The sequence below is a fragment of the Delphinapterus leucas genome, chromosome 1 (assembly GCF_059928025.1).
Source record: "Delphinapterus leucas isolate spDelLeu-1000000601 "Yukka" chromosome 1, BTC_Dleu_Yukka2, whole genome shotgun sequence".
Taxonomy (NCBI): Eukaryota; Metazoa; Chordata; class Mammalia; order Artiodactyla; family Monodontidae; genus Delphinapterus; species Delphinapterus leucas.
Genome location: NC_143129.1, coordinates 165,028,575 through 165,050,547, shown reverse-complemented (window position 1 = coordinate 165,050,547; position 21,973 = coordinate 165,028,575). Strand labels below are relative to the sequence as shown.

The window sequence follows — 21,973 nt, the reverse complement described above, 5'->3', positions numbered from 1 at the left end:
CGTCCCCTCTCCCACCCAGCCTGTGCTGATAGATGACTCAGGGTCCCTCACCCTCGGGGCTCAGGGACAGAGATTCTTCTGTAAGGGAAAAAAGGCCAAGTGATGGAGCAAGAGAATAGGCGGAGGGTTCAGAGGACGGGAGAAGGCTTCCCTTAGGTGATCCGGGAGGCTTCCTGGAAGAGTCAAGGCAGTTCTGAGAAGGATAAAGGCCCATTCTGCAGAGTACCTAGGACATGAAGCCAAGGTCACTGTCCCTGGGTTGTTTCTTGGGTCCCAGGAGGGCAGAGGCCTCAGGGCAAGACCAAACACAAGAGAGCCAGCGGGTTTGGTGTAGCGTGAGGGACATGCATTTCAGAGCCAGGTGGACCCAGGCACAGTTCCAGTTCTGCCATTTCCTTGAACAAATGGCTTCATTTCTCCGAACTCCAGTTTACTTATTGGTAAAGAGGCAATAATAAATCCCTCCTTACAGAGTGCCTGTGGGGAATCAAAGAGAAAATAATGGCTGTGATGTGCCCTGGGTGGTTCCTGGCATGCAGTAGGTGCTTAACAGAGGTTAGGCACCCCCTTCTCCTGCAAATTGTGCACCAAAGGGTGGGGGGGATGTCTGCACCAGAATTACCCCTACTCAGCACCTTGGGCAGGCCAGTGAGCCACCCATTCCCTCACACTTGTGGTGTGGCTTTGCAAATGAGCTTGTTTCCTGTGTGTACTAGTGGGTGTGAGAACTCTAGATTGGGCCACAGGGTCTGTTTTAGAGGAGGGTCCCACACACAACTTCACACAGACACACACATGAACCCTCCCTCCCTAGCCAAAACACCATTCATATCATCATTGGAAAATGTATGTGTGCACGTGTGTTCAGAGGCAGAGGCAGGGACCGCAGATACATCATACACTGGATCTTACAAATCCATCCACACACCCACAAGCTGATGGCTTGAAGGCCAAGCTCAACGTAGTGAAAGCGATGCTGAGGGGAGCTGAGTATGTGGGTGGGATGGGGGCAGGTGGGACAAAGATACCATCCAGGTGTTGGTTTGAAAGCACCTGGAGCTGCATTTCCAATGCTTGTTCTAAAGAACGCTAGTCCCATGAGGCACCTGGAAAGAAAACGGTCTGGGGCCAAATCAACATGGTCTAAGCTACAAAATGTCCCACATTAACTTCACCATCAGCATTAGCTGGTTGAAGCTCTGAAAGTCTCCCCAGAGAAGGTGGCTGTTTGATTTTGTCTAACCCAGTGTTTTTCAGACTTCTGTGGTCGCAGAACCATTTTTCCTGTATCCCCTATTCCATGCCTACACCTCTTGAGACAAGGAGAGGAGTGGAAGGGCAAGTGTACAGTTGATTCTCCTCAAATGCTTGTGTCTCTTAGCAGAGTTTTTGTGTTCGTGGGGGCTTTGTTGTTTTTTGTTTTTCAACTACAAAATTAGCACATGGCAGTTTTTAAAAATTTAAACAGTACAGAGACATACAAAGACATATAAGAAGTACAGCTCCCTCCAATCTCACTCTTGGGCTATGCTCATTGTGGGCAATTTGGTGCACGTCCTTCCAGATTTTCCTATGTGTGGCCGCTGGAAAGCATACTGGTTAAGAGCCTAATCTCTGGAGGCAGGTAGACCGAGGTTCAGCTCGCCTCTCTACCACTTATTTGTTTGTTATGAGGCCTCAGACAAATACCTTTACCCCACTTGGGCCTCAATTTTTGCATCTGTAAAATGGGGGTAATAATAGCACTTACTTCATAGGATTATTATGAGAATTACATGAAGTCATGCAAATGAAGGCTTAGCACAGAGCCTGGCTTAAAAGAATCCCCTATACTCCATATTTAAATGCAAACAGACTTAAACTCTACATTCTGTTCTGTAACTTGCTTGCCGTGTTGTACCTGGGATGTCTTTCCATGTCAACACATGGAGATCTACCTCATCTTTTCAGCGATTTTAGCTAAATGTCGTTAACTTGGTTAATGGGTAATGGTGGTGATTTTGAGATGCTACTTCCTGGCAAATACTGCTGTTTTGTGTTGTCAGTTTGTCAGGGTCACAGACGTTACCGATCAGTGAGCTGAAGACAGGCCTTACTGCCTCCTGTGAAAATGGAGTGACCCGCCAGAGGGGCACCCACCTCTAACACAGCAGGCAGGGCCAAGTGGATGGGAGCCTCTCTGACTGCTCACCTCTGTGTCCCCAGCTCTAGATCAGAGCCTGGCACATAAGGCATACCCATTAAATTTTTGTCGATAGGCTGGCCAAGTAGGAAGAAAATTATGTCTCCTCTAACTTACCAACAGAGGCCTAAGTCCAGAGTTCTGTCTCACAGTGTGGCATTTCCCCAGATATGGCCTGTGCATCACTGATGCAGGTGAGTGATTTTAGGGGGGTAAGGAATGAATATTTACAAATGTGAATTTAGGTATTAAAGTATGTGTTTATTTTAATATATACAGATTTCTATTTATGGCTGGTTTTCCATTGTTTTTTTTTTTAATTGAAGTATAGTTGATTTACAATGTTGTGTTCTGGTTTTCCATTTATGGTAGTGAAGTTTCCATTTGAGGTAAATATATTAAAGGTGAAAAAGTGGCTCGTGGAAGTGCCAAAAATCAGAAAGGAAAATGAATGTATTTAAGGCTGGGGTAATGAAATACCCACGCAGGCCTCGAATAACTATTTTCATTTACTTAGTCCTTACTATGTACCAAGCACCATGTTAAGTACTTTATTATATGAGATCATCTACATATCACATATTACATTCACAACGGCCCTAGACGCAGGTTCCTTTTTTATTCCCATTTTGAAGATAAAGGAACTGAGGGAGGTTCAGAGAGGTGTAGTAACCTGCCCAAAGGCCCTCTGTCAGTGAGTGACTGGGAGGCCTTGGGAATGAACTTGGTTCACTATGATATGGATATGATGAGCTGAGCCTCCCTGACCTGCAGAATTCCAGAAACTTTAATAAAGTGGTGTGGATCGCCAAACTGTAAGTAAGGCTTCGTCCTGATAAAACCCCCATGATGCAAAATACGGACAGAGGTACATGAGGAAGGGGGCTCAATAAAAGAAATTACTAGGTACATATAAGTTACTAGTTGGAGGGTCTCTACCACAAATACCAGCTTTAGAATAATTGCTCTATAGCCCTTGTTTATGGCAATAACTAACCAGCAGAATCAGTTCTATGTTTAAACCACTCGCAGTTTATGAGAATAAATCCATCTTGTTTGCATAAGAGAAGGCTTATCTTTTTGTTCTCTTTTTTGTGAACTCTGTGAATTCACAGAGTTTATTCCAAAGTAGTATTGTATCAAAGAGGAACACACAAAAAGGGAGGGTATTCAGGAGACATCCTTGTTTTACCCACTAGAAATTATTTACCATGGCTGTCAACCCTGATTCTCGAGTACCATGGTGAGGGTTCTGCGCAGGCATCCACAGCTAAGGCTATTCATTGAACATATGCAACTTTGCCAATAACCAAATCTTGGCCAAAGAAAAAGGGCAAGAAAATGTTTTAAATTATTCCTGACAGATTTTGCCACAGGGTGGCCCAGAATGCAACAGTGGTCTGCAGTTGAAGAGCCTGCCTGCCCTTGACATAAAGCGTTAGCGCAAGAAACCCAGGCAAGAAGCTGGCACACATTTTGGACAGAATGTTCAATAAATGAATCGGTTTACGGTTTAGGGGAGGAAAAGTGTTACATTTTTTTTTAAGGGGACAAAACACATTCTAGGCCCAGCCAGGCGAGACAATGTCTATGGAGTTGATAAAAGTGAACAAGTTGGCAAGAATCAGAGCTCATTGTGATATGATTCCTAAACAACCCTGGGATCAGAAACTCTAGTCCAGGAGCTTCACGCAGCCTGGGATTTTTGATCAATTCTACACAGAGTAAGAAGGGCCACTCTGTGTGTTGGGCTCTGTGCAAAGAGACAAGAGGGATGGTACCTGAAATCTAGCCCTCACTCCACTCTCCAAGTTTGAAACCCCAGGGAGGGGTGGCCCTTTATAACTGGCACAAGGTGCTCTGTGAACCATGGACAGATCTTGAGTTTGACCGAGAACATTTCAGATGCTAGTCAGACGAGGTCTAGAATCTACAAAATTCCTCCTATTGACCTTGAATTCCTGAGTTGGGAGAAGAGAATGTCCTGTTTCATTCACCACAGAATCTGCCTTTGTTACTGGTTCTGAGAGTCCTGGGGATTCTCTGGATCTGTTTCCTTTTTCTTTCTTCCTTCCTTCCTTCCCTCCCACCTTTCTTTCTTTCTTTCTCTTTCTTTCTTTCTTTCTTTCTTTCTTTCTTTCTTTCTTTCTTTCTTTCTTTCTTTCTTTCTTCCTTCCTTCCTTCCTTCCTTCCCACCTTTCTTTCTTTCTTTCCTTCTTTCTTTCTTTCTTTCCTTCTTTCCTTCCTTCTTTCTTTCTTTCTTTCTTTCTTTCTTTCTTTCTTTCTTTCTTTCTCTCTCTCTCTCTCTTTCTTTCTTCCTTCCTTCCTTCCTTTCTTTCTTTCTTTCTATGAGAAATTTATATTAAGCTTTAATTTTTTTAATTTATTTATTTTCTTTATCTTTTTGGCTGCGTTGGGTCTTAGTTGCAGCATGTGGGATCTTTTGTTGCGGCGCGCGGGCTTCTCCAGTTGTGGTGCGTGAGCTTCTCTCTAGTTGTGGTGTGCGGGTTTTCTCTCTCCAGTTGTGGCACGGAGGCTCCAGGGCGCGTGGGCTCTGTAGTTTGCAGCATGCAGGCTCTCTAGTTGAGGTGCACGAACATAGTAGTTGTGCCCACAGGCTTAGTTGCCCTGCGGAATGTGGGATCTTAGTTCCCAGACCAGGGATCCAACCTGCATCCCCTGCATTGGAAGGCGGATTCTTTACCACTGGACCACTAGGGAAGCCCATAAGCTTTAATTTTGATTTTCTTTTTGCCGACCTCATTTATTAACCTGGTTGAATCAGACTAGGATGGGACCCACATTTTGTACAAATAAATACATGCATATATGACCTCACAATTACATAGGGACACCCACAAACTATACATGCCCCCATTTTGTTGCACATCCATCTGCACACAGGGGCTCCTACATACCCACGGGTATGTACACATAAGCATGATGCTCAATGATTCACATGCCTCAATGTGTGCTGACTTGTATTCACCAAGCCGGTAAATGTACACTCAGAAACATGCATTCCAAATAGAGGGAGAACTGCCTTAGAGAAAAAGGCCTTTGTTAACAGCACAATGATCACATCTTGATGGAGAGTGGACCCCACTCTCTCAGACCTCCCTCCCTGCTCCATTGCCTGCATGACCTCTCAGGATTCCCTGCCCCCTTTAGTCTCCAGGGAGGGAAGAATAGAGTAGAGTACCTTGAAAAAGGAGGTGGGGCCTGATTGGAGTCCCGCCTCTGCCAAGAGCCCTCTCTTGCTATTGGGAAAACCACTTACCTTCTCTGATCCTCCACCTTCTCCATCTTTAAAATGAGGCTGGTGACTTACATGAGTGCTTCTCAACTCTTCCCTCCAAGGACTCCTTTGCCCTTCCCCTGTTGTACTTTTCCCCTCTTCCCCCATGGATCCCATGATTTTGAGGGTTTTGCTGACTGAATGACCTCATTTAGGTACTAATTTTCTTGTTTTCTAGTTCAAATTTTCATCAGAGACCTAAGTATGCATTGAAGAAATGATAATGCAATTTGTCATACTGAGAAACAAATCATAGTACCATTTCCCTTCAGATTTTTGAAATATTGAAATAACCTTCAACATTATCCTCGGGCTTCATAGGAGCATGTAGCTCCCAGTGGCTGAGAGCCACTCACCAAAATAACCTCTGGCATTGCCAGGTCTTGGGGTCTTCTGATTGCTGCCAGGCCCTATACTCCAAAACTCACACTTTTGTATACGGCAGGGCCTGCTACCTGCAGCTGGAGGGCTCCAGGTGCACTAAATAAGCCACAGAGGAAACACGGGGGGTCAGATACCCAGCAGAGTTACTGAGTACCTTTTGGCTTAATTTAACACAGCTTAACTTTTTCTCGCTCCTGGCCCCAGTCCTTTTATTTATTTATTTGACATAGAGTTGATTTACAATATTTTGTTAGTTTCAGGTGTATAGCAAAGTGACTCAGTTATGCATATATACATTTTTTTTCTGATTCTTTTCCATTATAGGTTATTATAAGATACTGAACATAGTTCCCTGTGCTATACAGTAAATCCTTGTTATTTCTGTGCTATACAGTAAATCCTTATTGTTTATCTATTTTATATATAGTGGTGTGTATCTGTTAATCCCATACTCTTAATTTATCCCCCACCCCCTTCCCCTTGGGTAGCCATAAGTTTGTTTCCTATGTCTGTGAGTCTGTTTCTGTTTTGTAAATAAGTTCATTTGTATTATTTTTTAGATTCCACATATAAGTGATATCATATAATATTTGTCCTTCTGTGTCTGGCTTACTTCACTCAGTATGATAATCTTAGGTCCATCCATGTTGCTGCAAATGGCAATATTTCATTCTTTTATATCTGGCCCCAGTCCTTTATGGCAGGCTGAGATTTATCCAGGGTATAGGTCCTGCCTGCATGCTCTTCTGGATGCTGGCCCAAGGCCTTGTGGCTCCTTTTCCCTCCCCATGTGACCCCAGCCTGGACAGGTACAGTTTCCATTCTTATGAGCTTCAGCCTTCAGAAGGTTCCTTCTGCCCCGTCTACCAGCCTCCCCTCACTGCTGCACCCCAGTTCATCCCATTTTCTCAACCCCAAACTTTTCTCATCTTTCTCTTACCCTTTTTCAAAGCCTCTGAGAATGTCAAGCCTGGAAGGGACCTTACTGATCTAAGTTGACACCTCATCTGATGTTGGTGTTCTCTGTGTAATATAACCAACCTGTGGTTTTCCAAGGCCTATTTGAATATCACAGTGGGTTGCTCAGGACCTTACTAGACAGCTCGGCTCATCTTAGGCTGGTTCCAGGTTGTTATCAGTACTTTTCTGGAGGCTTTTGCTGCTGATCAGTTCTTAGCCATAATAAAATTAGCAATCAAAAAAATTAAAAAGCCATTTGCAGCCACAGAGCCGAGCAAGATTTCTCAAATGTCTCCCCAGGACTCCTAAAGTAGTGGGAGGAGTATATGCGTGTACACCTTTCCTTCAAAGTCTCTTGATTTGGCTTAAAATTCCATGTACATTTTGTATTTTCCTCTTTTTGTAATAGATCTATGTCTGTTTAACTACGTGAACAAGGTTTAACTATGTGTTTGACACTCATGCTTTGGGAGGTACACACCTGTGACTTCCGGTACCCATGAAAGGTTATAAGTATCTCAGTTTAAAAAACATAAGCTTATCAACTATACTCCAATATAAAATAAAAATTAAAAAAAAAAATAGGGCTTCCCTGGTGGCGCAGTGGTTGAGAGTCCACCTGCCGATGCAGGAGACACAGGTTCGTGCCCCGGTCTGGGAAGATCCCACATGCCGTGGAGCGGCTGGGCCCATGAGCCATGGCTGCTGAGCCTGCGCGTCTGGAGCCTGTGCTCCGCAACGGGAGAGGCCACAACAGTGAGAGACCCGTGTACCGCAAAAAAAAAAAAAAAAAAGAAACATGAGCTTAAAGCCAAGAGGATTATTTACCAGTCCCATTCTCCCACCCTCCAAAGCAGGGGTTGGTAGGGCAGAATGTGCACTGGTATAAGTCTTTCTCAGCTCTAAATCAAGCCAACATTCATCTAAGCTTATGAGAAAGGGATGACGATCCCCAGTTGACAGAAAAGGCAAAGTGAGGCTGGGGAAGAATGATTTCAGCAAAGAGACACAGTAAGTTATCAGAACCAGAATTTGAACATAACTCTGGGACCTATCCTTGAATCTTTTTTTCTTTCTTTAATTAAGATATAATTGACATAGGTCCTTAAGTCTTTTTTTTTTAATTAATTAATTTATTTTTGGCTGCGTTGGGTCCTCGTTGCTGCGTGCGGGCTTTCTTCAGTTTTGGCGAGCAGGGGCTACTCTTCGTTGTGGTGTGCAGGCTTCTCATGGCGGTGGCTTCTCTTGTTGCGGAGCACAGGCTCTAGGCACGCGGGCTTCAGTAGTTGTGGCTCACGGGCTCTAAAGCACAGGCTCAGTAGTTGTGGCATACGGGGCTTAGTTGCTCCACGGCATGTGGGATCTTCACGGACCAGGGTTCAAACTCTTGTCCCCTGCATTGGCAGGTGGATTCTTAACCACTGAGCAACCAGGGAAGCCCCAGATCTTAAGTCTTGCTAACCAAAAAACCACCACTGGTCCCCACTTCTACTTGGTCCGAGCATGTATTAGCAACTCTAGCTTTATTCTGCCCCAAACAGTTGTGTGAGTTTAAGCAGGCCTTTCTGGTCCTCTGTTTGCTCATCTAAAATCAGAGGTTAGACCTGGTGGTTTCTAAGACCTCTGTAGATGGGAGAATCTGTGCATCAACCCTCCACATACCAGTCAACATTTATTAACAAGAATAGCTCCGGGTGCTGGGACATTCAGGCAAATAAAACACAGCTTCTGCTCTTGATAAATCCCCCATCTCATCAAGGGGGTAGGAGAGGCAGGGGGACTGACACATAAATTAGCGTAATCATGGCACTCAGTGCCTAAGTTGATGATTGTGGTCTAAGTGGAATGCTGTAGGAGCAAAGAGCTTTGGGCATTGGGAAGGCTTCACAGAGAAGGTGATATCTGAGTTGAGGCTTGAAGGTTGAGTTAGAGTTCAACAGATGGGCAAAAGCATTCCAAGGCAGGCGAACCACATAAACAAAGGCACGTTGTAAGAAAAGAGCGAGAATTTTTGGGAAGACTAGCTCAGAGCACAGGCTGTGTGAATGTGTGTGTGTGTGTGTGTGTGTGTGTGTGTGTGTAGCAGAATAGACTGAGGAGGTGGATTTGATTCTGATATTAAAGGTTCTTGAATGCACAGTAAATTCAATTAAACTTTACCTGAGGACTGCTCTTTCCAAGCAGTCCTGAGGAGCAGCCCTAGGGGAGGAGGTGCTGCAGGGATTCCCAGGAGCTTCAGAGTGAGGTCCCGCCACATTTTGCTTCAGGCAGAACAGCTCCACTTTTACCTGCTTGATCTATGAGGTTCGGCTTGATTTCATCTGACAAAAAGTTTCCACTGCTAAAGCAAGCAAACGAGTAAAAGGTATGGCCAAGAGGGCCGCTGGAGTGTTTTCTGCTGGGGAGAAGCAGAAAGAAGCCTCTGAAGGAGACTTCGTGTGCGGGGGCGTTTGGGGGAGCAGAAGCCTGATGGCTGACATTCGGGAGAAAGGGTCTCATATTCAGCTTCCTCGTCTGGAAAGGGGAATTGTAATTAGGAGGCGGGGCGCACACACCCCTCTGGTAGGGGAGGATCAAAACTTAGGTCTTCCCTAGGGCTTGGGGAAGTGTATGTGATCTCTAGTAGGTAGTCCCCCAACTTGGGGGATGGGCAGAGAGAGCGGGAGTGGGGAGAGGCAGGAAGTGGGCAACTAGACTAACAAAGGTGCCTGTGGCGGTTTGCCCAGCCCAGGTGGGAGGGTGGGGCCTAGGCCTCAGAAGGAGGGCATGCGTGACTTTACTGGGAGCTAGGACCCCATTTCAGCTTTTCTGTGGCTTATGAATGGGGGCTCTGGGGCTGCCAATCTCGGGTCCTTCTGGAAGTTCCCAGGGCTAGGCCTTAGCATGTCTGATGTTGTAGGGGTAGATCTTGGGGGAGCCCTTTCAGCCCCCTCTCCATTCCCCCAGGGACCATGGGCTGTAGCTGCAGCTCAAACCCTGAAGATGACTGGATGGAAAACATCGATGTGTGTGAGAACTGCCATTACCCCATAGTTCCACTGGAGGGCAAGGCCATGGTAAGAGGCAAGACAGGGGGCTTGGTGTGGGAGTCGGGTGGGTGTACGACCCGGAGAAGAGAAACGGACCACCACTATAGATCCTTGAGATAACAGCGAGCCCTCTCCCCTGCAGCAGAAAGGAAAAGAACCCCGGAGAGGGAAAGGGGTTCTCATAAGGTCACGCAGCAAGTGGTTGGCAAATTCAGTGATAAGACCCAGCCAAGCTGAAGTGAAGGAGAGCAGGGCAGTGGGGAGGCAAGCCAGTGTCTGACCCAGCCCCCAGCTTTCTGACTCCACTTATACCCCACCCCACAGCTGTCCACCTGGAATGGCTCTGAAGTGCGGGATCCACTGGTCACCTACGAGGGCTCCAACCCCCCAGCTTCTCCACTGCAAGGTGACTTCAACCAGCAGGGCCTGGAAGAGAAGTCCTGTGGATCCTTGGCTGTCAGCTTCCATCTCCTCACCTACTCAGCACCTGTCCTTCCTCCTTCCCCCTCAGTCTTGTCGGCTACCATGTAACTCCTGAAGTCACTCTCCCAGCCTATTCCAGACAGGTTCTTCCTGACTCCCCCTGTCTTTACAGACAACCTGGTTATCGCCCTGCACAGCTATGAGCCTTCCCACGATGGAGATCTGGGCTTCGAGAAGGGTGAACAGCTACGTATCCTGGAGCAGTGAGTGTCCCCTTCACCCCATCCATCCTTGCCCTGCGGTAGAGTGTGAGGGAGTGGGGATCTCCGGTACTGCAGCCCCCCTGCGGTCCCTGATCTGGCTTGCAGTGGGTGCCCTTAAGACAAAATGGGAGGCTTCGGAGTGTTGAGCTGAAGGGTGGGGTGGCGTGGCCTAACTGGGGGCTCCGAGGGGGGGTTCCAGCCAAGTCCAAGGCTGAGGAGACCGTGCTAACCGCCGCTGTCGCGCAGGAACGGCGAGTGGTGGAAGGCGCAGTCCGTGACCACGGGCCAGGAAGGTTACATCCCCTTCAACTTTGTGGCCAGAGCGAACAGCCTGGAGCCCGAACCGTGAGTGGGGACTCATCGTGCGGGATGGCTGGGCGTAGATCCAGGGACCTCGGAGCAAAGGAGAGATGCTAGGGGTGGTGTGAATGCTGGAGGGTGATGGAGGAAGAACAGACCAACAGACGAAAGAAGCCCTCGCTTCTGCCTTGCTCAGCTGGTTCTTCAAGACCCTGACCCGCAAGGACGCGGAGAGGCAGCTCCTGGCGCCCGGGAACACGCACGGCTCCTTCCTGATCCGAGAGAGTGAAAGCACCACGGGTGAGCGGCTGGGCTGGCCGGGGGGCGGGGGGCGGGGCCGCGGGCTGGGGCAGCGAGCAGAGGTCCTGGCGCGAGGAGCCCGCGGGGTTGGTGTGGGATGGGTGTGTGTGTGTGTGTGTGGCGCGTCGGCGGAGGTGCGATTCGCTGGAGGCCACCGCCCCCCTCTTTTGCGCTCCTTCACCCTTTCTTTTCTTCAGGATCGTTTTCCCTGTCCGTCCGGGACTTCGACCAGACCCAGGGAGAAGTGGTGAAACATTACAAGATCCGTAACCTGGACAAAGGCGGCTTCTACATCTCCCCCCGCATCACTTTTCCTGGCTTGCATGAGCTGGTCCGCCATTACATGAGTGAGCACGGCAGGGTTAGGGTTAGCACCTGTGCCCTGTCAGCCTGCCTCCCCCAGTGCCTCTCGGGGTACCCTCCATCCATCTCTCAGTATGCTCCTTCATTCCCCCCGCAGTGGGTGAGGTGCGGTACCTTGGAGCCCCAGGGATCAGGTGACAGCTCCACACACCTCCCCTGCCAGGCCATTTCCCCAGGTGGGGACTGGGTGGGCCCCAACCCCCAGTCCCGCCTTATTCACAGCTTTACCCTCCTCCCTTGTCCTCACAGATTCTTCGGACGGGCTGTGCACGAGGTTGAGCCGCCCCTGCCAGACCCAGAAGCCCCAGAAGCCCTGGTGGGAGGATGAGTGGGAGGTTCCCAGGGAGACGCTGAAGCTGGTGGAGAGGCTGGGGGCTGGCCAGTTCGGAGAGGTGTGGATGGGTGAGTGAGGCCCTCCAGGACTACGGGGAGGGGAGGCATCTAAGGTCGTGAGAGTCCCACGACAGTACCCTGTTTCGGGGCAGCTGCCTGGCTCTGGGGGCATGGGCTCCGAGTGATTCCCCCAACCCCTCCCTGCCCCAGGGTACTACAACGGGCACACGAAGGTGGCAGTGAAGAGCCTGAAGCAGGGCAGCATGTCTCCCGATGCCTTCCTGGCCGAGGCCAACCTCATGAAGCAGCTGCAACACCAGCGGCTGGTCCGGCTCTACGCGGTGGTCACCCAGGAGCCCATCTACATCATCACGGAATACATGGAGAATGGTGAGCGCCGCCTCCGTGCGCGGCCGCTGGGGGGCACTGCCGTCTCCTCTGCCCCTGCTGGAGGGCGGAGGAGATAGGCCTGGCTCAGCGCTGAGGTTTTTTAGAGGAATTTTCCTGAGCCCCCAAAGACTCACTTCCAGGAGCGACTATAGGGCGTGTGGAGAAGAGGGTGTGTTGTTCGAGCCCCGTCTGGGAGCCCAGCTTGAGGTGGCAGGCTCTGGAAGAGCATTCACCCCCCCCACCCCCCTTCTTCTCTGACCTGCAGTCAGTCCTGTTTGCCTTCTTCAAACCCCACCTTGATCTAAGGATGCTTGATCTCAGGAGATGAGTAGGTCCCTAGCCCCATCTCTCTCCCTTCTGCCCCTGAGCCTTGGGAGTGCTCCAAAGCCCTCTTTTTCAGTTCTGGGTGAGCCCCTCCCCCTCCCTCAGTCCACTGTCGGACAGATTGAGAGCCCCAGGAAGGTAAATAGGAATTTCTAGGCCCAGCTTTGGGCCAAGTCCCTGTGCCACCTCTGATGCTCAGTCCCCCCAAGAATAACAGCTGAAATCTAAACAGGCTTATCCAGAAATAAGAGTAGTCATTAAGGGCTCTAGAGTCTGACTGCCTGGGTTAGAATCCTGGCTTCAGGACTGTGTGGCCTTGGGCTTGGTCACTTCACTTCCCTCTGCCATGGTTTCCTCATCTGTAAAACAGTGATAATAATGCAATAGCAACTTTCTTACAGGGCCTTTTTTTTTTTTAATTTATTTTTGGCTGTGTTGGGTCGTTGTCGCTGCTCGCAGGCTTTCGCTAGTTGAGGCGAGCGGGGGCTACTCTTCATTGTGGCGCGCAGGCTTCTCATTGCAGTGGCTTCTCTTGTGGCGGAGCACGGGCTCTAGGCGCGCGGGCTTCAGTAGCTGTGGCACACGGGCTTAGTTGCTTCGCGGCATGTGGGATCTTCCCAGACCAGGGCTCGAATCCGTGTCCCCTGCATTGGCAGGCGGATTCTTAACCACAGGGAAGTCCCCTTATAGGGTTTTTGTGAGGATGAAAGTTAATGCATATACAGCAGTTAAAACAGGGCCTCCATATAGTAACAGCTTAGTAAGTTTGTTGTTATCTGGCTCTGATTCTTTGGGAGTATAAGATCTGTCCCTCTTTCAGGAAGGGAAAAAAGCTGTTAATTGGCTAATGGATTCTGGAAATGGCAAATAGCGGACCACCTTCAATTGGTAGTTGCTTGGAGTTCTGTGTTGAGAAGGATTCTGAGGTTCATTGGAAGTGAGTACCGGGATTGATTAGCAAGATCTGCCATGGATACAATGAAGGAATGGCAGTTTATGTCCACATATTTGCTGCCTCTGGGTGAGGTCTTTGCCTTCAGTGACTAATTCAGCACTCATAGTGGAGACACTCAAGTTGTTGTCATCTTCACATAGGGTTTTAGTCTCTTGAGAAGGACCAGCGGTCACTAGCTCTGTTCCAGCCACTCCCATCCATGGTCTTCTCCTAGTTACCCTCTGCTACCCTCTGAGGTCTCTCAGTCCTCCAGGATACCTCTTTCCAGATTCCATTTACTACATTCAGCATACATTTATTGCTGCTTACTGTGGGCTGGGAACATTGATTGATTGCTGCTACCAGTACGCACACTAGGAAAACCAGAGTTTGTGCCATAGGAAAGTTCCAGTATACCATGGAGAAGGAAGATGATCATGTAATTTATTATACTTGGTAGATCTAGAGAGGCTTTCTAGAGGAATAGTCTAGCTGGGCCATGAACAAAAAGAATTTTTAGCATGAGACATGGGACAAAGAGACTTTGGGGTGAGAACCCAGGGGTCTATGTGGAAAATCTCACAATTGTCTAGGGTGGGTGGAGTAAAAGAGGCAGGAGTGGAAGGAAGAGAAGAAACTACAGATGTGGACCATGCAGGGCTTTGGATGACTCGCTGAAGAGTTTGGGCTCCACCCCATTGGTGACAAGAAGCGTGCAGACCCCTCCAAGTAGCCCCCTAGTCCCTGGGAAAAGGGCATCACACATCCTGGGCATCCTCACTCTGAACACACACTCCTCCTTTTTCAGCTTTTACTCTTCCTTTCCACACATCAGACACTGCTTCTAGACTCGCAGTTAGGGGAGAAGGGTCTGAGGGCTTTCCCCTGGGGCAACTTGGGTCAGCAACTCTTGCTTCTGCCCACAGGGAGCCTGGTGGATTTTCTCAAGACCTCCACAGGCATCAAGCTGACCATCAACAAACTCTTGGACATGGCAGCCCAAGTAAGGAGACTGGGGAGGGGACGGGCATGGGCACAGGGCAGTGGGATAAGGAGGTTGGGTCCAGGACTGCTGACCTGTACCTGGCCTGCAGATTGCAGAGGGCATGGCGTTCATTGAAGAGCGGAATTATATCCACCGTGACTTGAGGGCCGCCAACATCCTGGTGTCTGGTGCCCTGAGCTGCAAGATCGCAGACTTTGGCCTAGCGCGCCTCATTGAGGACGATGAGTACACAGCCAGGGAGGGTAGGTACGGGACACGAGGGAAGTCTGCGGCCGGCAGGGTCTGGCCAAGCAGACCCGGGTGACCGCACTTCCTCCCTCCAGGGGCCAAGTTTCCCATTAAGTGGACAGCACCAGAAGCCATTAACTATGGGACGTTCACCATCAAGTCGGACGTGTGGTCTTTCGGGATCCTGCTGACGGAGATTGTCACTCATGGCCGCATCCCTTACCCAGGTCAGGGTCAAGGGCAGGAGCTGAAAGGGTGATGGGGAAGGGCAGCAAATTCATGTCTTTCCACTTACTTCTTCCCAGGCTAAGAATCTGAAACTCTCTAGCTGCTTCTCCTCTATCATCTCAGGGGTGGCACTCCTACATCCCCGATTAGGTGCACATCTCCCAGGCCTGGTTTCCATCTCTGTCTCTGGATGTCTCTTCCCTCAACAATCCCAGCTCTTTTCTTTAGTTCTAACACTGGCAGCCTAATATGTAGAAGAGGATCTGGCCTGGGAGGTAAGAGGCCTGCTTCTTATTACCAGGTCTGCCACTGATGCTTTCTGTTTGGCTTTGATCAGATCATTCCTTTTTTCTCCAGTTGTAAAACGTGAGGTTAGAACTGTACCTGACCCATACGAAGCACTCAGGAGTGTTAGGTTTTATTATTAATCACTATGGGCAAGTGACTTGGGCAGGTGACTTTACCTCTCTGAGCCTCAGTTTCATGATATGAGAAAGAAGATTATTTGTGAAAGAGCTTGACTCATAGTAGGTGTTCACTAAACACTGACTTCCCGTCCCTCTGAAGCCTTCCATGTAGAGTGAGAGAGACGTGTAAACAGCTAATTCCCACCTTCTCCCATTCCTCCCTCTATCTCCTGGACAGTCCTTTACCCCTGAATTCAGCCAAGACAGGAATGAAATTTTTTTTGGAAGGAACTTGCTAGGAAACTCTGGGGAAAGGAAATAGGATACAAAGACAGGGTAAGGAGGTCATGGAGCACAGTGGCCAGACTTGCAGAAGCTTCCTACATCCCCATCAGTGTGCACAGTACTTTGCTCCTGGGAAGGTAAAGACACCTTAGAATCAGGTGAGGGTATGCAGGCCTTCCCTGCCCTGGACTTGCCCCATCACAGAGTCCAGCAGCAGCGCCGGGGCTAGAAACACACTCGTTGTCCTGCCAAGAGTTCACAGTGCTCCCTTAGAGAATTTTTCTATTAGAAGAATAAAGGCAGTGAAAGCATGATGATAAATGGCAACTGACACATGGCTTCAGGGTCAGGGAAACTATGGGGAGTAATGGGGACCTGGGTGAACTTAAATCTTCTCTAGCAGATGGCTCCTATTAAGACATGGGGGCCCAAAAAACAGATCTTTGTTTTTTCAAGAGAAGCCAAAACTTGGAGTTTTAGGAAAATGTTCCCATTTCCAAATATTGGTGATGATTCACATTGTTTAAAAATGCCAAAAGGGGAGACATCCCCGGTGGTCCAGCAGTTAAGATTCCATGCTCCCAATGCAGGGGGCACGGGTTCGATCCCTGGTTGGGGAGCTAATATCCCGCATGCCAAAAAAAGAAAAAATATATATATATACACACACACAATAACAAAAAAAGAACACTATAAGGGCCAAGCCAATGTAGGGCTGTGGGCTGTATTTAGGCTGGGTGTAGCCAATAGGTTTGTACCCTTGTTCCCTGGCCTATGTCCTTCAGTGTCCTGATTTTGAAATCTGAGGCCCCCCAGGGGAAAGGCCTGGGGAAGAGAGGTCTCTATTGACTAGGGTCCAGTCTGAAGCTTTGTAGGAGTAAAACTTCTGTTTTGCTAGGACCCTCTAGGGGTTAGGCTCTGGGGACTGCCTGTCACAGTCTCTTCTCAGGAGAATGAAGGAGAAACCAGAGGCCATACAGGTAATTTAGAAACAGGGAGCTATATTTCTGCTGTGACCATGCAGTTCTCCAGAGCAGCTCCTCTTGGGGGTCTACATGCAAAGAGCCTACTATGGGGGCCAGGATCAGCACCAAGGGAAGGAAGTGGCGCAAAAATGATTTCATCTGGATCATGGAGGGGCCTAGTGAATCTTCTCTGCCCCATGCAGGGTCTGCCTTGCTGGGGTCCAGGGTCCATCTGGATTCCTGATGCAGCATCTCATGTGCCTGTTCTAAAAGCTGGAGAAGCTACCCCATTGTCCTGGCTGTGGGCCCCCATCCTGCCCTGGGCCCTGACCACTCCATCCTTCCCTACCAAATAATCATCACTACAGGTACTCTTTATGCTGCATCTCCTCTTCCAGGCAGCATTCTCAATGCTATATATACACTTTCTCTTTCAATCCTGATAACACCTCTATGAGGTAGGAGCTACTGTTATCCCATTTTCCAGATGAGGAAACTGAGGCTTAGAGAGGTGCCGTGGCTCACCCAAAGTCTCACAGCCACATGTGTGCATTATCGAGTGTTTAAGCCATAGCAGACACTACAAGTGGCACGACTGACATTTAGCAATTACCACGAGTATAGCTTTACCATTGATGAAGACCAAGATCCCTTTGGATTGGTGCTCATACTATACCAGTTGTCAAATACCTTGACCATCACCCCTGCCTGTGGGCTTCCAAAGCCTGGAGCCTTGATGTCAGTTCTCCCATCAACCTCTAGGCATGACCAATCCTGAGGTGATTCAGAACCTGGAGCAAGGCTACCGCATGGTACGACCTGACAACTGTCCAGATGAGTTGTACCAACTTATGATGCTGTGCTGGAAGGAGCTCCCGGAGGACCGGCCCACCTTTGACTACCTGCGCAGCGTGCTGGAGGACTTCTTCACAGCCACAGAGGGCCAGTACCAGCCGCAGCCCTGAGGAGCCTAGCTGGCTGGGGCTTGGAGCCCTCCCCCTACCTAGCCAACCCGGCTTGGGGAGATGCAGTTCCTGTGTTACACCCATGTGGCCTATGCACATATGGACTCTGCATGTGAATCCCGCCCACGTGCAACACATACACTTCTCGTGTCCTGTACCCGGGTTCTGTAGTCGGGTGGGCTCTGCACATGTGTCTTGTACATGTGTGGCCTGTGCATATTGTCTTGGACACTCATCCAAGTTGTCCCTTTCTGGGCCCGCCCACTTCTGAGACCACCAAAGAAAGGAGAGAGGCCTGTGATTGACACCAGCTTCTCTCCACCCCCTTTTCCTTTCCCCTGGTCATCAAGAAGCTCCTTGAGGGCCGGAACCTTATCTAATACCTCTGTGCGCTCCTCTTTGGTGCCTGGCACCCATAAGGAGCTCAATAAATGTCTCTTGGTGAAGATTGCACATCTTTCTGCTCCCCACTCCAATCTCCTTTTCCTTGGGAGTGGGGAGTGAGCGTTCAGAAGATGGAAACTGGGGCACCCTGAATTGGGGTGAAAGACGGGGTGAAGGGATGTCTGAACTTTTTCCAGCCCTGCTGATGTTGGGGGCCAAGAAGAGGTCCCTATACTTTGCTGTATGGGTTCTTTGAACCCCTTCAAACCCCCACCCCAAAGGATTATGGGCAACCCCTACCCAGAACCTCCTAGAGAGTAGCTGTGTCCCAAGACACTCCCCCCTCCCATTATATAAATGCAACAGCATTTTTGAGAGCTACTGATTCAAGGACTATATTTGACCTTAGATATGTTCTGATTCACCTTCAAGGTGTTTTTAAACGTTGAGTTTATTCACTCACCTAACAAATATCTATTGAACATCTACTGTGTGCTAGGCATGATTCTGGGCTCATAGGATATGCAGTAGATAAAATCTCTGGAGCTTACACTGTGTAAAGGAAGATAGACAGTAAGCATCACAAAGAAGTAAATGGTATGGTATGCTACAAGGTGATAGTGCTAAGGGGAAAAAAACAAGGTAAGGGGAATTAGGAATGTCATGTTTGAGGGAGGTTTGTAGTTTTAAAGAGGGTGGTCTGGGAAGGTCTCATTGAGAAGGTGAATTTTTTTTTTTTTGCGGGTACGCGGGCCTCTCACTGTTGTGGCCTCTCCCGTTGCGGAGCACAGGCTCCGGACGCGCAGGCTCAGCGGCCATGGCTCACGGGCCCGGCCGCTCTACGGCATGTGGGATTTTCCCGGACCGGGGCACGAACCCACGTCCCCTGTATTGACAGGCAGACTCTCAACCACTGCGCCACCAGGGAAGCCTGAGAAGGTGAATTTTGAGCAAAGATTTGAAGGTCAGGGACTGAGCCACGTTGTATGCAGGATGAGCAGTCAGGCAGAGGGAACAGCCTGAGGCAGAAGCTTGCCTGGCAAGATCTGAGAGGTAAAGGTAGCCTGAGGGAGGGGGATAGATCCTATGGGGCCTGGGGCCTTGTGGCCTTTGCAGGAGCCATTTTGAGGAGGCTTTGCAGGGTGCAGAGCCATGACTTGAGCTGACTTACATTTTAAAAGGATGGCTCTTACTGCTGTCTTGAAAGTAGACTGAGTTAGCAGTCAGTTTATAAAACTGAGGTAGTTTTGCATAAAACTCCAGATTTCTGCCTCCTCTTGAAAAAAATAGGAAGATTTGGCTCTTTTGGGCTTACCTGTCCTCATGGAGCTGAATAAGTGGCTAATGCCTTCAGGTGGGGTATGAGCTCTCCCATTGCCAGAGTCCCCTTCACACCCTATTGTTCCCAGACAATGAATCTGAGTGTTAGTGGTTATTTATCATCATGTTCATGCTGTTGTTTTTATAAAAAGAGGAAAATGAAAAATTTTTTTGCACCCACATTTCCATTAAAAAGTGGGAAAATTAAAGATCCCTGAAGATGGCAGTGTGTTTGAAGAAAGATGGGGAGAAGGACATATTTCTTTAGAAAGTGAAAAAGAATCCAATATTAAAAACAAGCAAAGTACCTGAATCAAACCAATATAAATATAAATCCACTCATTTACATCACCTGCGTGACCTCTGCAGGCGTCTGAGTTTGTGATTCCTGTTCTGCATTTTGTAAAATGCTGCCACATCCATGACCTCATCTGATCCCCACCCTCCTCCTCCTTTGGACACTGCTGCAGCCACAGAGTTGGTGAACTTTGTTTTCTTACACTCTCCATTTTACTAAGAGGGAAATGGGGGCCCAGAAAGGTTCCTGGCTAGGAAGCAGCAACACAGAACTGGGAATAGGGTTTATTCCCTGGTCTTTTGCTGCTTCTATAATAGAAGTGCCCAGTCTTAGATCTGTTACGTTTGTAATTAGTGGCCCAAATGCAGTTCCCAGGTGAGGAACACAAGTGCCCAAGCAGTCTTTAAGCTGTAAAGAGGCATAAAACATATATCTATAGATCCTATAGATCTCTAGGATCATGAGTAACTTACTTCACACATAGTAAGCACTTACTAAATATTAATATTGTTGTAGTTGGTTTTTTTTTTTTTTGCAGTACGCGGGGGACTCTCAACCACTGTGCCACCAGGGAAGCCCTGTGTTGTTATTTTAATAGCGCATCACAGTGCTTTTCAGTCTGTAGCTTTCAATAATGATTAGTTGATGACTGATCTAGTGCAGTGGCTCTCAAGGGTAGGGTGGGGGGCACTTTTACACTCCTTCCAATCCCCTCCCCCTTGCCCTGGAGACATTTTGCCACGTCTGAGGACAATTTCTGTTGTCACAGCTGGGGGTGGGTCAGGGTACTACTGGCATTTAATAAAGAGAGGCCAAGGATGCTGTTAAAAATCCTACAGTGCACAGGACGGTCCCCTACAACAAAGAATCATCCAAAATACCAATAGCTTCAGTATCCTGAGAAACTCTGCTCCCAGTATAAGGGGACAATCAGTTTCCTCCCATCTAAATGCACTCAGTTCTCCTAGGTGACTGCATCAGGGACGTAGGCTTTGGAGTAAGAAAGGCTGGGTTCTGCCACTTTTTTAATGTGCCTCTGATGCATAGTAGGCATTCAAAAAATTACGACTGAAAATTGAACGTAATTACTGTGTGACTCTGAGGAAGCCACAAAGTTCTGAACTTCGTTATCTTTGTCTGTTAAATGGTGATAAAAAGGCCCCCTCCAGAGCCGTCGTGAAGAATAATGGAGATGACTGAGGTAATGTCGGTAAAGCTATTGCACAGCGTTTGGCCTACAGCAGTTTCCTGTCCTTTGTCAATTTATTTCTCCTGCTCCAAACTCAGCTGAGTGACCTTGCGCAAGTCACTTTCCACCGTAGGCCTCTGTCAAATGACAAAGTTGGTCTCTGATCTCCAAGCACTCTCCCAAAGCCGAATGGGACAGCGAAGTTTGCAGTCCGGCTTTCTTCCCCCGGGACGAATGGTACGGTCCTGGGGCAGCCCCACCCCCTGTCGCGGACCTTGGTACAGGCCCAGGGGGCCCTCCGAGGCCTCGCCGGGCTGCCCTTGTCCCCCGCCGAGTTCCGGGCCGTCCCGGCGCCTCTGATTGGCTGGAGCGGTGCCCGGGCTGCGCGGCTATAGGTGAGCCCGGGCGGGGACGGGCGGAACGCACTGGAGGCCCGCCCCCTCTCTGCTGGGTCTGACGCTGAGCGGAGCTGCTGGCGGGCGGGAGGGTGGACGGACAGACTGACGGGAGGGACGGGAGGCGAGCAAGATGGCGCAGACTCAGGGCACCAGGAGGAAAGTCTGTTACTACTACGACGGTGAGCACAGTCCTCGCGCCGGGGTCGGGGGCGGGGCCGGGCTAGGCGGCATCTGGGAGAGGGAGCCGAGGAGATCTGAGGGGGGGAGGCTGAGGCGTTGGGGAAAGACTGAGGGAGGAGGCTGAGAGAAGGAGGCTGAGAGAAGGAGGTCGAGGCTGAGGGCGGAGGCTGAAAAAAGGTGGTCGGGGCTGAGGGAGGAGGCTAAGAGGAAAGGAGGTGGAGCCTGAGGGAGGAGGCTAAGGGGAAGGAGGTCGAGGCTGAGAGGGGATGCTGAGGGAGGAGTCCGAGGCTGAGAGGGTCGCCTGGGGAAGCCTGAGGTCACTTTGGAGGGGACTTCTGAAGTCTGATGTGGAGTTTGCGGCGGCCTCCTAGAGGGGAGGCAGAGTCCGAGAGGGGAGGCAGAGTCCGAGGGGGGAGGCAGAATCTGGTGGAGAAGGTTGCAGGGTTACATGTTACTGCTGAGAATCCGAAGGTCTCTCACTGCCCCTTTCCTTCCTCATCTCTTCTGGTGAGAGGCCATCAGAGCTCACCACCTAGAGGTCACCAGCATCCCTCCCCATCTCCCAGCAGGCCCTGCAGTTGCTGCTGGGAAATGGAACCCCTGAGGTTGGAAGGAGAAGGATGCAACTTGTTAGAAC

General features: G+C 49.4%; 2 protein-coding genes across 3 annotated transcripts in view; both read left to right on the top strand.

Moving 5' to 3' along the window:
- The first annotated feature begins 9,770 nt into the window (after positions 1–9,770).
- Positions 9,771–18,013, top strand: LCK (LCK proto-oncogene, Src family tyrosine kinase). Its single transcript, XM_089896941.1, has 12 exons — positions 9,771–9,880; positions 10,178–10,259; positions 10,449–10,539; positions 10,786–10,884; positions 11,036–11,139; positions 11,337–11,486; positions 11,752–11,904; positions 12,046–12,225; positions 14,410–14,486; positions 14,578–14,731; positions 14,813–14,944; positions 17,365–18,013. The coding sequence occupies exons 1-12, from the start codon at positions 9,776–9,778 to the stop codon at positions 17,565–17,567; spliced, it is 1,530 nt and encodes a 509-aa protein (XP_089753067.1). The 5' UTR covers positions 9,771–9,775; the 3' UTR covers positions 17,568–18,013.
- Positions 18,014–21,214: 3,201 nt separating this feature from the next.
- The window catches only part of HDAC1 (histone deacetylase 1), a 43,794-nt gene continuing 43,035 nt past the window's right edge, over positions 21,215–21,973 (top strand). The window contains exon 1 of one of the 2 annotated variants that reach the window (XM_089896954.1): positions 21,215–21,335. In XM_089896954.1, the coding sequence (XP_089753080.1) occupies positions 21,287–21,335 (49 nt within the window). In that variant the 5' untranslated portion in view covers positions 21,215–21,286. The remainder of the gene's footprint in view (positions 21,336–21,973) is intronic. The other variant, XM_022575091.3, reaches the window with a different exon arrangement.

Excerpts from the sequence above, each read along its gene's own strand:
- LCK (XM_089896941.1), top strand. The coding sequence starts at position 9,776 with ATGGGCTGTAGCTGCAGCTCAAACCCTGAAGATGACTGGATGGAAAAC. Across the intron at positions 10,540-10,785 it reads CAGCTACGTATCCTGGAGCA|GAACGGCGAGTGGTGGAAGG; the intron begins GTGAGTGTCCCC and ends GCTGTCGCGCAG. Across the intron at positions 11,905-12,045 it reads GTTCGGAGAGGTGTGGATGG|GGTACTACAACGGGCACACG; the intron begins GTGAGTGAGGCC and ends TCCCTGCCCCAG.